At 36.8% G+C, this 12,183-nt stretch overlaps 1 protein-coding gene across 5 annotated transcripts in view; it reads right to left on the bottom strand.

Moving 5' to 3' along the window:
• Positions 1-12,183, bottom strand: part of CARMIL1 (capping protein regulator and myosin 1 linker 1) — a 173,526-nt gene that overhangs the window by 63,240 nt on the left and 98,103 nt on the right. For all 5 annotated transcript variants that reach the window (XM_042808811.1, XM_042808815.1, XM_042808810.1 and 2 more), the window contains exons 14-18: positions 10,615-10,692; positions 10,434-10,510; positions 9,363-9,467; positions 4,555-4,624; positions 34-115 (exon numbers count right to left, since the gene is read on the bottom strand). In XM_042808811.1, the coding sequence (XP_042664745.1) occupies positions 34-115; positions 4,555-4,624; positions 9,363-9,467; positions 10,434-10,510; positions 10,615-10,692 (412 nt within the window). The remainder of the gene's footprint in view (positions 1-33; positions 116-4,554; positions 4,625-9,362; positions 9,468-10,433; positions 10,511-10,614; positions 10,693-12,183) is intronic.

Genomic DNA, 12,183 nt, shown 5'->3' with positions numbered 1-12,183 from the left:
GCATGGTCCTCCATTCCTGTGCTGTGTACTTACCATTATCTGAAATATCTAGGCTGGTGATATTGCGTATTTCTGCTATGCATCCTTCCAAGACTTGTGCACCTCCCGATCTTAACTAGAGACAAAACATCAACCATTTTTGCAAACTAGTTATGGTTTTGAGATCACACAGATAAGAGTAATAGAAGTGGAGGTACTACCAGCAGCTAAAACAACAACAGAGGCCAAAGACATCAAAACAATTGCACACACATTCCTACTATTCTGACTCCCATCCTTCACTCTGACCATTTACACGTAAATAAGAAAAAGACTCTACTTCCTCACTACTCTGCAGTTACACAGGAAATGATGTAAGTGGTTTAAACAGAGTGAATCCTTCAGCACTTGCGCTGGGCAGTGACTGCAGGTCTTTAGTTCAGGTTCTCCATGTGAAAGGGCCAGGATATTTCCAGTTTCCAATAAGAAAAAAAGCTTGTCCAAGTATACAAGCATGCACTACTGTAATTCTTGAGTTCCATTACAGTCAAGTCTTACAGCTGGCATCTTGCAAGCTTCATGTTATAGCAAGCACAGTGACAGTAGATCCAGTTAAAAGATAAGCCAAACCAAAATCAATCAAATAATTTTCCCCTATTGCAGAAAAGAACATTAAAATAATGCAAAAGTAAATTAGTCACAAAACCATAAACAAGAAAAATCATTAATCTACCTTATTCTGTAGCTCTAAACTAGGAATAAGAGAGAAAAATGACAACAAAAATGCCTATCTGGAAACTATACTTACATTATTAATCTGAAATAGTAAATTAATTTACAGGAAATGTCAAGATTTAGTGGGAAAAATAATGAAGTCACCTAAGAGAAAATGTCAATGTTAAGAATCAAAGAGATGAAAACCTAAACACTTACTTACTAATGCTATTCAATTAAATAACAAAACTGTTTTTCTCCAAAAAAGTAAAAAAAAACACATTTTCTTATTTCTTTCAGCTACACAAACTATGTAAAATATACTGAATGATCATCAGCAAGAAAAACAAAGCAAAAGTTTTATTAAAATTAAATTTTTGCAAAACAGTTTCCAATTTGACTGCATCAAAAACAGAAAAAAAAAAAAAAAGCCAAGCTTTTTCAAACATTAAGCAGCCATTTCACCTCCTGTGCATAAAAAAATGAGTAGAATTTCACTTAGCTCTCTCATTTGTCCAAACATCCTGAATCAATCTGTTGACAGTTCTGTGAACAGCCTTTTCAATCACGCTATAAATGAGGCAACCACAAATACTTTCTAGAAGTATTTTTCAATAAAGACTTGATTTGGCATTTTTTAGAAACTTGGAGATCTGTGATTGGCTAACAAACAGTTCAGTAACTTGAGCATTTTAACACCAGTGGTGGTTAGAGACAGCATATGAATGATAAGTCCACATTTGAAAGCGTAAGATACAGAATATAAGATGCCCTTCCTCATCTGCATGAAAAAAAAGCCTACTTGCACCTATTAGTCCTACCCTCCCTAGTAGTGGTCACAGTGGAAATCTGTATTTGAGCTAAAACTGGTGCACATTGAACTCAGTGTTGTTTCTCTAAGAACATCTGTAATACTTGCTGGCTGTATGAATGTCAAAATCATTCAGTTTCGCTCTCTGATTCTCTCAGGGTTGCCCACTACAAGACAACCATTTTACACAGGCTGCCACATCAATTACTGGAAAATATACAGAACTGGTGGATTATACGTGGTCTTGTCAAAGTTAAAAACTACTTTCACAATGTTACAATTTGTTTTCCACTGTAGCCAAAACTCCAGCGTGCCGCAGAAATTATAAACTTTACCGTAAAGGAAATGAAGATTTAGTGCAAATAAAATATTCGAATATTTGTACTAAAATGTTAATGTTAAAAGTTACTTTCCATGACAAGAATATTTATTCATAGATAAAAAGGTAAAACACATGGATTGGTTTATGGAAAGGTAAAACAAGGATTGGTTATTTGTATGGCTTTTGGTATGATACATGATCTATACTCAGAAAAAGTGTACATATATATTATGAAGTGTTTAAGCAGACAACTTTTTCAAGTAATTTTGGATCTTGTACCAATAACACTGTATCAAAAATATTAAATACACAGATGTTTATTGTGCACAAATGTTGATATCTATTTAATCTGAAGGTGATGGTAAATACTGTACTTTTAGGATCAGTTTTTATTACAGCCATAGTAAAGTCATATACATAAAAGCAGAGACTAACTGCAGGGCTATATGTCAATGCAGATTTGATAGCAAAAACAAAATTCTGCAACATCTGCATGATAGACGAGACTACATATAAAAGCTTTTATTTAGAAATTGTAGAACAAGCACTTCAGCAATCAAAAAAGCCAAGTGTGTTCAAAACTAGGAGGTATATGGGATGGAGAAACAAAGCTGTCTATCGATTTACAAATTAAGGTAAAGGATGGAGGGTACTTACACAGTGACCAAGCTAAGGGAAGCAGAAGGGAAAAGAATGAAATACATCAGTGCTGAGCAGGTAGAAATAAAAATGTAACTTTCATAGTAAAAAAATAATAAAACAAGCAATATAAAATGATTAAGCTTGGAGTTAAGATATCAGAAAATTATGAGAGCAAATTAAAAACGGTGGGAGTGGGAAGGAACTGAGATTTTTCCTTCCAGAGTTGAGTGCAGCCTTCCTGGCACAGGAAAGTGGGCAAAGCTGGAGCATCAGCTTTCTGCCCTCCTGACAGTATGTGCTTGCAGGAGCTGGAAGAGAAGCAGGGCACAAGCTTTGAGCTGCCCGCTGCTCTGTGGTTGGGTGTAGCTCCCAGCAGAGCAGAGGCGTTGGAGGAGAGGGCAAGTGCTTCCAAGCTCCTGGCACAGCAATCTCCTGCTGGAAGCAGAATTTCTTATTTCCAAAGCATGTGATAATGGATAAAGCTCAGCGATATGAAAAAAACATTGAGGGAAGGATCTAAGGAAGCACTGTCAGTTTGGAGGGACCTGCTATAGATTGTTTCCTCTGCGTATGTCCCCATTAATCTCTGGAAACAGCTGCCTCTCCCTAGTAAATGCTGAAGCAACCAAACCACAGAGGGGAATGCAATATCTCCCCCTGAGCATAACTTTCTCCTTTCTGCTATCACTGCTTTTGCTTTGGTGTCCAATGCAGCTAATGACTCATGGAGGTTATCTATGAATGGCATTCAGTTTCAGGCCATGAACTTGCACTCCTGTGCTTGAGTTACATGCTAGTTTATATTTTCATTATTTATGTGTTTTATTTATTTAAGGTTATGAATACTGGACTTCATGTTTGTTAATTTAATCACTCCTCCCTTTTCCTGTCTCCCTCTAAAAGAAAAATTGCCATCCTTCTGATATAACTGCTCAGAAGTCATAATCACACAAATACCTGACTTGAAAGCTTTTCTGCCTGCCAGTTACATGTAGTGCCCCTCCAAGTAAAACCACTTTTTAAAAAAGTACAAAATATCAAAACAAACTACAAAATGCATTCACAAAGATTTGGTGTTTTTTGGTTTTTTTTCTTCCTAAGGAAAGGATGCACATTCCAGAAGTAATCAACCATGAACGTAACAATTACTGCACCTCACCATGTTCATCATATTGCATGCTTCCAATTTAAAGGGAAACCATCACACCTGAAAGGCACCTGTGGAACAGCTACACAGGTGATGGACTTACAAAGATCTTCCTAACAAGTAAAAGGCTTTCTTCGCAGCTTAGAAAGGAAAGCTTTGGAAGCCTGGAGATTTGCTTTAGGTAAAAGTGACCCCAGTTCTCTAAGTAACTTTGCCTCCCTAGTTCCCAGGATCTTGGCTGATTTCTTGTCTGGATCTGTAGCCATACAGGTATCATCCTGCAAGAGTGTGGACAATACTCAGAAACAAAGTGCACAGAAGAGCACAGAGAAAAAAGAAGCAGCAAATCAAGGCTCCCTTTTTTCTTTTTTTCTAATTTGTTGTTGCAGTATTAAAACAACCATTTGCACAACACTTTTCAAGTTAATGGCGCACTTCCATCATTTCTTACTGAAGTTCCCTATTGGCCTGCATTGGTTAATTGATTACAAAAGCAGAATTTATCCCAAGATTTAAGTAAACCTGCAGGAGAGGATGCCTGCCTCCAGTGGAGATATTTTGAAGGAAGACATTCAAACTGCACCTTCAGGATCTGCAGCTTCCTGGGTCCCATTCCAATGCAGACACCTTGGAAAATCTCACACAGGGTGCCCTATAATCAGAGCACCAGAAAGCAGAAACTGCCAAGCAGCAAACAGTACCTACAGTTGCTACTGTAAGGAGCATAATGACAGCATGATGCTGCATGTGTCCTGAACCTCTGTGTTCCTGGTTTATGGCACAGATACATATAGCAAATTATTTTGCCATGATTTCTTTGATTCCTACCTTTCTCACAGCTTCTGGTGAGAGGCAGAATGCCTAGCCCAGCAGACTGCATGAGAACTCTAATTCCATATCTATGCATCTTTTGAATACATCCTGAAAAATCATCCTTACCTCACAGCTACTGAGATCTAAAGACACCTCCTTCAGATTGTGATTGCAAGCCAGGCCTAACAAAAGCGCTCTGAAAAAGATCAATATTAGAACCATTTTTTTTTTTTTTAAAGGCAGCTTTACAACAGCATAATCAGTAATCACAGGTTAATACACCTAATAGTGCACAGAACCATTTCAAAACAAAACCACAGCAACTGAGCAGTTACTTCTTAAAAGACAATGTAGTACAAACCTGCCGTGCCATACCAAGAACACCCCAGCAGCATCAAAAACTTCAGGAATGAAATGCAAATAAGGAAACAGTAAAACTAAGTCTACGTCAACATTTAATAAGGTTCATCAGAGATAGTTTTTCATCAACACTTGCTTTAAAAGAGAATCAAATGATTACAAAAGGTGTGTTGTATTTACAACCATACTTGGTCTCTAATTTTCCAAAAATTCCACAAAAAAATGGAGATTACAATAAAGGTAAGACACACAGCAGTCAGGCATTTCAGCCTGGAATAATGCCTGTTAGCACCCAAGCACTGTATTACATTGAAGCATCACATCTTTCTCCACTTTTGCAACTCAAAAAACAAATACAAATTTCAAAATGATACTCTCAAACAGTGGCAGAATGGCAAAGAAGTGTAGCAATGAACTTATAATTTTCAAAAGCCCATCTTTAAAGCCTAACAGAAATTTATTTCCACATACAAAAGTTGGTATTAACATCACGTTTGCGTTAATGCTGCCAAATAACAACAGTATTTATCTTATAAGAGGAGCAAATTCAACCAATGTACATCTTCCACTATCTTTATAATAGGCACTGCTTTGAATTGAATATTGAACTGAGAAACAGAAAAATTTCCTTCACAAGCTTCATTTCAGCCTAACAAAATTCCAATCACCTATGCATAGTGGTAAAGAAAAACAATGCATTTTGCTGAGCTATTTGCCTAAACACTTGCTATGCAAGCAGTGTGTAGAAACTGTGCTTAGAATGCACGTGCCTCAAGAATATTTTTCATTTCAGCCTATTGTATCTGCTCTGCAGCTACAAACAATAATCAGCCCTTCGGTGTTATACAAAACAAATATCTTGTACTTCTTTACTTCCTAATCCATTCAAATACAGACTTTGAGAAAAATATGAAAGCTCTGCAAGTTTTTAGAAATTTTTAGATTATCTTCAACTATGTCCTTCCCAAACATGATTTTATGCAAAGTTTGTCTGATAACTTTACAAGTAGCTTCCTTAATATTTTGAGGCAGTATAAAAAACTCAGAGCATTCATAAAAAGGGAACATTAAAAAAAAAAGCTAGAGAGACTGCTGCGAATTCAAATATAAACCTCTTCAGAGGAAGAAAAAAGTGTCAGCCTCCTTCTTCCCCCCCTCCAACCTATTGACCTATAAACTCCTTTCTAAGAAAACCTCATCATTTCCTACTTTTCTCCTGAAACATCACCAGTAGTCAAAGGCACTTTAGACAGATACATCAGTACTGAGTCACTCTGTTTAAATCACATGCATGGTGATACTTGGGAAAAGTCTTGCCCTTGCAGTTAGAATTTGGATGAGAAACGTGTCAGCAACTTGTCTTGTTACAGCCCTGATAGATCAAAATAACATTTCTGGCAATGGTTGTAAATGAACAAAAATGCCAACGTATGCCACAACAAGGAAAAGAGCATAAAAACTACTGTCACTCAGTTAAAAATATAAAGCAAGCAACAACAACAAACCCTGTGATGGATCATTAACTATATTACCTCTGCGTAACAACTAAAAGCAGCTTTTCTCCATCCATTAAATGGTATCTCCAGCAGTATAGCTTTATTAACAGACTTCTTTCCTGGAAGGCTTGGCTTATATTAAAAGGTCCATTGCTTTACAAACAAGCTCATCTCCCTGCCTGAGTGCCCTGATTAACCAATATCTTCAGAAACACCAAGTCAACAGATGTGACTAAATGCTCTGAAACTGCAGTCCTAAAGGAAGTTGATAAAAAAGGAATGGTATTACAAAATGAATCAAAGATATCATGTAATGAATTGGTTAAAAGGGGAAATGGAAACTCACTATGCCAGGTATCTACATTTTTATCTAGTGGGTTGCTTTCTTGCTTTGTTTAGTTTCCCAGTGGCAAGCTCCATCTTGAATCATTTACTCAACTCTCACGTCTGGCTCACAGACACTAAAAAGGAACTTCTCCTTTATCAGAGGACAGTTTCAAGGCCCACATTGTCAAAAAAGGCTTTCTGGCATGCACAGATCAAAGATGCTAAAGCTGTACGATTAGTGTAGACTGTATTACTTTTCCCTCTAGAAATCAGCCTTCATCTGCTATTGCAATCATTACTATGACAAATAAGTCTGTCTGAAAGCAGATGCTTCCATCTCCTTGCCTTTAACACATCCTACAACCTCGATTGTTCTGCAGTTTTGTAATTTCTTACAGTTAAGACAGAAATGCTAAGCAGCTGCTCCCAGGTGATAGTACATCTTTTTAACACCAAATTAACTTCCATGTGATACTTTTGACACCAAGTCATATAGGGTTGCTTTGAGATGGTTCTCTGCATTGTTGAGAGATGCACTCAGCTTGGACTGAAGAAAAGGCTGGAGAAAAAGCACATCAAGGAAGCTACCAAGCAGTATTAACAGCTCCGTGCTAAACCCCAGGAAGCGATGAACACTGCTATTGGGGTGAAACAAATGAAGCTCATGGCAAAATGCCAACTAAGTGAGGGAAGAATGGGTATTTTCAAAACATCCATGTCCAAGCAGATTTTGGACAGATGCTTTCTGTAGCTGTCTGTGCCAGCAATGGAGTTTACTGCTCTCAACTCACTGTTTTCTGCTTATAACTCTCTCTTTACTTTTATCAACAGCACTCATGTGTGTAACTCCCTTTAACTCAACTCAATCAGACTGAGCCAGATCAGTTTAAATATTATCAGCAGAGTAGATTTTTGCTAATATAGATCACTGGCTGAAAAGGACTAGAAAGATCTGCCATTTGATGCACAGCTGGCAGATCAAGGGGTCACAAGTATTTGGGATATCCTCATGCAGCATCCATGAGCACATATGCCTGCCAAAACTCCTCACGCCACTGAAGATATTCAACATGCCAAAAAAAAACCAAAACAACAACAAAAAAACCTGAATATGAACCACAGTGTCTGAGATGTCTCACCTTTTCTGACCTCTATGGAAAGATTCAATGTCTCATGACGTTTTTTTTCCTGCACTATTGAGAACATTGACCTGGGTGTTAGTCACATGCAACTTCTGTTCTTCTAACTTCATTAAATGTAGCCACACGCTGCCCTCAACCTCAGGATCAATATCCCTAAGTTAACCTGAATCAACCAAAGTACTTTTCACTAATTATTTTCTGTGACCATCAGTCCATCAAAACCTTACTTTCTTAACCCTACCAAAGTCTAACCAAGCAAGACAGCAGCCAAGAGCACCATATGGAACACTGAAAATCAGAGCTAAAACTACTCTGAAATCCCTCAAGCAGTGGGATTTCAATCCACTGCATCTTACTTAAAATCATATTGAACTGTCCCTATGCAGTGTCAAATTGCATTAAGAAAAAGCATCCCAAAACAATGCACATTACTCCTTCCTGTAAGGTGTTTGTAACTTTTATCTGCCTTAGTTTCCTCCAGATCAAAATAAAAGTTTTCCATCCAGTACTCGCTCCAACATGTTTGGTTTTGCCACCAACTGCCACTCATTAGCTACTTCCTTGTTGAGTTTTTGCCTGCTTCACTTCCACGTTCTTCCTCAGGAGAAAGGCTTCTATCCCCACAGATAGAACTCACAAATACACTGATATAATATATACATGCACAGACATGTATATGTATATACATACCTACATCCAGATCAGGATTTTGGAGATTGAGTTCTCAGGACTGGTTAGTGATCACATCTAGATTTCTACTGTGGACTGGGTTTTATATGTTTTAATGCACAGTAGCTGGCAAGCTGAAAAGAGTCTAATTCAGCCAATAAAGACAAGGATTCTGCCAGAATTGTAGAATGACCTATCGAGATTATGTCTATCTACGTAGATAGATCTTGATTTTAAAGCACCCCCTTTAAATTCCACTTCACCACAGCACACAAACTGCACACATCTCAAGAGGGGTGACACAGCGCTACAGAATTTTCCTCTACCTGCATTATGCTATAAGAGGAGTTTTTCTCTGTCATTGGGTGGTCAGTGGAACAGCCCAGTGCATATAACAAGAACCTGTTACCTGTGGGATGGGTAACATACAGAAAAGCAAAGCATTACCCTTAGCACTCTTAGAATTGGATGCCATCATCTCTCTCCCTAAAAGGAGGGTGCAGTTCTGGGCAAGAGGTCTCTCCCATCAAGCACTGCAAAAGCTTCATATGCACGATGGTTCTTGCAATAGTGCAGCCTCAAAGGAATGATGCTAATACAAATACATAATCCCATTTTATTGCAAAGCAAATAGTTTTGTTTGGAAGGCACAAAGCGAGAAATATATCACAAAAAGTTGATGGAAACAAAACAACTGTGACACAAACCAAACTATGATTAATAGCCTCAAACATGAGACAGAAGCAGTATTTCTTTAACATGTGGTCATTATGAAACTCACTCTTCCAATATCAGTAACATACAAATGGAAAAAATGCAAATAAAATCCTTTCCTCTTCTTTTTTTTTTTTTTCTTTTTTTCCTTAATATATATAGCACCACATAATAACAATGTGAACTAGGTGTTAGGCAACAGGAGAAGATTAAATGAAATTCTTACTTCAGAGGCTCAGGAGGCAGTTTAGTTCCCGAGAGATTAATCTGCATCAATGCAAGTGAGCTGCTGAAAAACTGTTTGAAGGAGGGAGGGACTTCTTTTCCTTTTCTGTAAGTAAATATATTCATTAAGTAACATCTAGGTGCTCCTCATTTCAACAGTGCATATTAATTAGTAATAGTTACAGTACTAATACTATATTAATAATTGAATATTCAATAGTGAACATCCTATAGTGAATGCAGATTGTCAAAATTGTAAGTCATTTATGTGTTGTTTAATTTGCTGTACCTTCAACAGCTCAGTAGTCAGTAGCTCTCACTTAACTTGGAAATACAATGCTATCAAAATGTTGATTCAAAAAACAATTTTCACCATTGTACTGCTGCTCAGAAGACATTATTATCTAGCTTCTGCTTGGTGAACTACCAGGAATGATCATTCAAGTCTGATTGATCGTGGGTATACTTAGATTTTACGAGTAAAAGATCAAACAGTGCTCTACAAAACACTGATGTTGCCTTTTCACCACTAGACATAACTACTGAACACTGTGATTGCTTATCCCTAACTAGCTGACACCTCTGACAGGTGCTCAATCCACTGATTTGAGGAAAAGGAAAACTAAGGCTATTATTTCCTATGCTGGAAGTACTCTATAAAGTCAGTGTTCAATCTCAAAGACTTTCTGAAGGACTTCTTCCCAGGAAAAGAAGAAAAATAATAAAAAAAATGCATTTTTAACGATCAACAAATCATGAAAAATAAGTACTTTAAAATCAAATTTGAAGAAGAGTTAAGTTAGACTTCAAAGTCTAATATTACAACAGAGGATGTATACAAACTGCCTAGTGTATCAGGATCATGAAAAACTTATTAGACAAGGTAGCTTATATTACAGCTATCTAGCAAAGGATGGAAAGAAAATAACTTCCTTGGAATAATGATACTTTGTTTTTTAAGAGACCTTTTATAAACGCATGCATTTCTTCTTTAAAAGAAACATGCCAGCACAAAATCAAGGAAGTGTAACACAAAATATAGCAGTTGAGGGAAAAAACATTTAAACTGTACCTGTGAGAAAAAAGTGTCCTGGAAAGACTAAGGACAGCTAGATGCTGAAGACATCCACGAAGGAGGGCTGCACACACCTGATAAGAAGATAAGGAAGATTGATTTTAGTAGGTATACAAAGTAGGGAATTTTCCTTGGTATTTGAATCTCCACACACACACAAAGAAAAAAAAAGCATTACCATATCTAGAGCACACTCTGTGTTGGATAAATCCAGATGAACAAGGGCATTTGGCTGGGCCAAAAAATTGTAGAGGCTCTATAATTAATGGAATGAGAAAAAAAAAAACATATCAATGTTATTTTTTGATACTGTGACACAGATTTCTTTTCAGATGCATTTAGGTTTGTATAAAACTGCACTACAGATGTGTCTGAAACCTTTCACTCAACCAAAACAACCTGTTTTACTTTCAAAGGCTATCATTTTTCAGGAACAAAAGGTAAAAATGGTGTTCAAACCACATCTACCAAATGCTAAGCAGAAAACTCTTGAGTTACTTTGTAAAAGCACTTTCACAGAAAATGATAATTTTGTTAAAAATACCTTGCAATACTCAAAGTGACATTATACTTTCTAAAAAGGCTAACTGGCTTGAAAGTTTAACACAGCCCCTCTAAGCATGAGGGATGAGAATCATTTGCATTTGAAGACTATGGCTAATTCTTAATATTTGCAGTGCGTAAGAAGTTGAAGGGAGAATACAGAACAAGTAGAAAATAAATCTAATATTAATGACTTTGGTACTACACAGACTACACTAGTGTACATAAAGCATATTATACTTCGCTTTTTTATATTTTTAGTCTCTCAGAACAGCAAAAAAATACCAAGAAAAGAAAGGATGACATAGTTCACAGAAACATGGAACAGACAACTCCATCTGAAATCTACCCCAGCTGAGCACATTTAACATTTCAAAAATAGATCTGTCTTTCTTAGAATTAGGTCATTTAGCAGATACACCTAATAGTGAAAGAAAGGTTCCTACCCTAAAAATCCCTGTGCTTTGCTAGAGTTTATTCTATATGCTAAATAACAGGATTTCTTTACTCCTGTTGGAAAACTGTTCCACAGATTAAGAGATCTCAGTATTAAGAACCTTTTTCTTTGAACCATCTCTCTCTCCCTCTCTGACAGGCTATGAAAAGACTTATTTTTTGTCCCATAAAATACTATGGGAAGACATCAGACTTCTTTAACCACTGCCTGTCAATGTCACGCTTCTTGTTTTTATATATTTCTCCTGTTATTCTCTCTCTGAGAATAATTGTGTGTCTTTCTTTACATGAGACAGTGCGTTTGCTACCTTTCAAATCCTCTTGTCCCACTAAAACTTCCATTTCCTGAAAATACATCCATACATCTGAAAAGCCTAGTTCTTGGAATATGCTGATAAACCTGAAACTAGTCAAGTTTGTGCAAAATGTCACGTGAAAGTCACAGGTAGGTAAAGTCCAACAAATTCACATGATCAGATTAGGCGTCTCCAAATTTGCATGTTTTAGATATTTCATAATCAGAGAACTCAAAATCTGACAGTTATGATCAAATACGGATGTGACTGCAAAAAGGTGAGTAAACACCAGCAGAAAACTTAATGTATTTTGTTACATAGAAAACAGCTGCAGCTCAATAGCGACCAATGAACTGAACAACAAGATTTCAGAAGAGATTTTGCAAAGAATTGTGAGTTTCAGTAGGAGATGAACAGATTTTTCTATACAGACAAAAATACTCAAAAGCATA

Source organism: Centrocercus urophasianus, unplaced genomic scaffold (assembly GCF_019232065.1).
Source record: "Centrocercus urophasianus isolate 14NV4802_14NV808 unplaced genomic scaffold, USGS_Curo_1.0 seq_11, whole genome shotgun sequence".
Classification (NCBI taxonomy): domain Eukaryota; kingdom Metazoa; phylum Chordata; class Aves; order Galliformes; family Phasianidae; genus Centrocercus; species Centrocercus urophasianus.
Note: the sequence above shows the minus strand (reverse complement) of the source record. Positions and strands in the feature narration are given on the sequence as shown.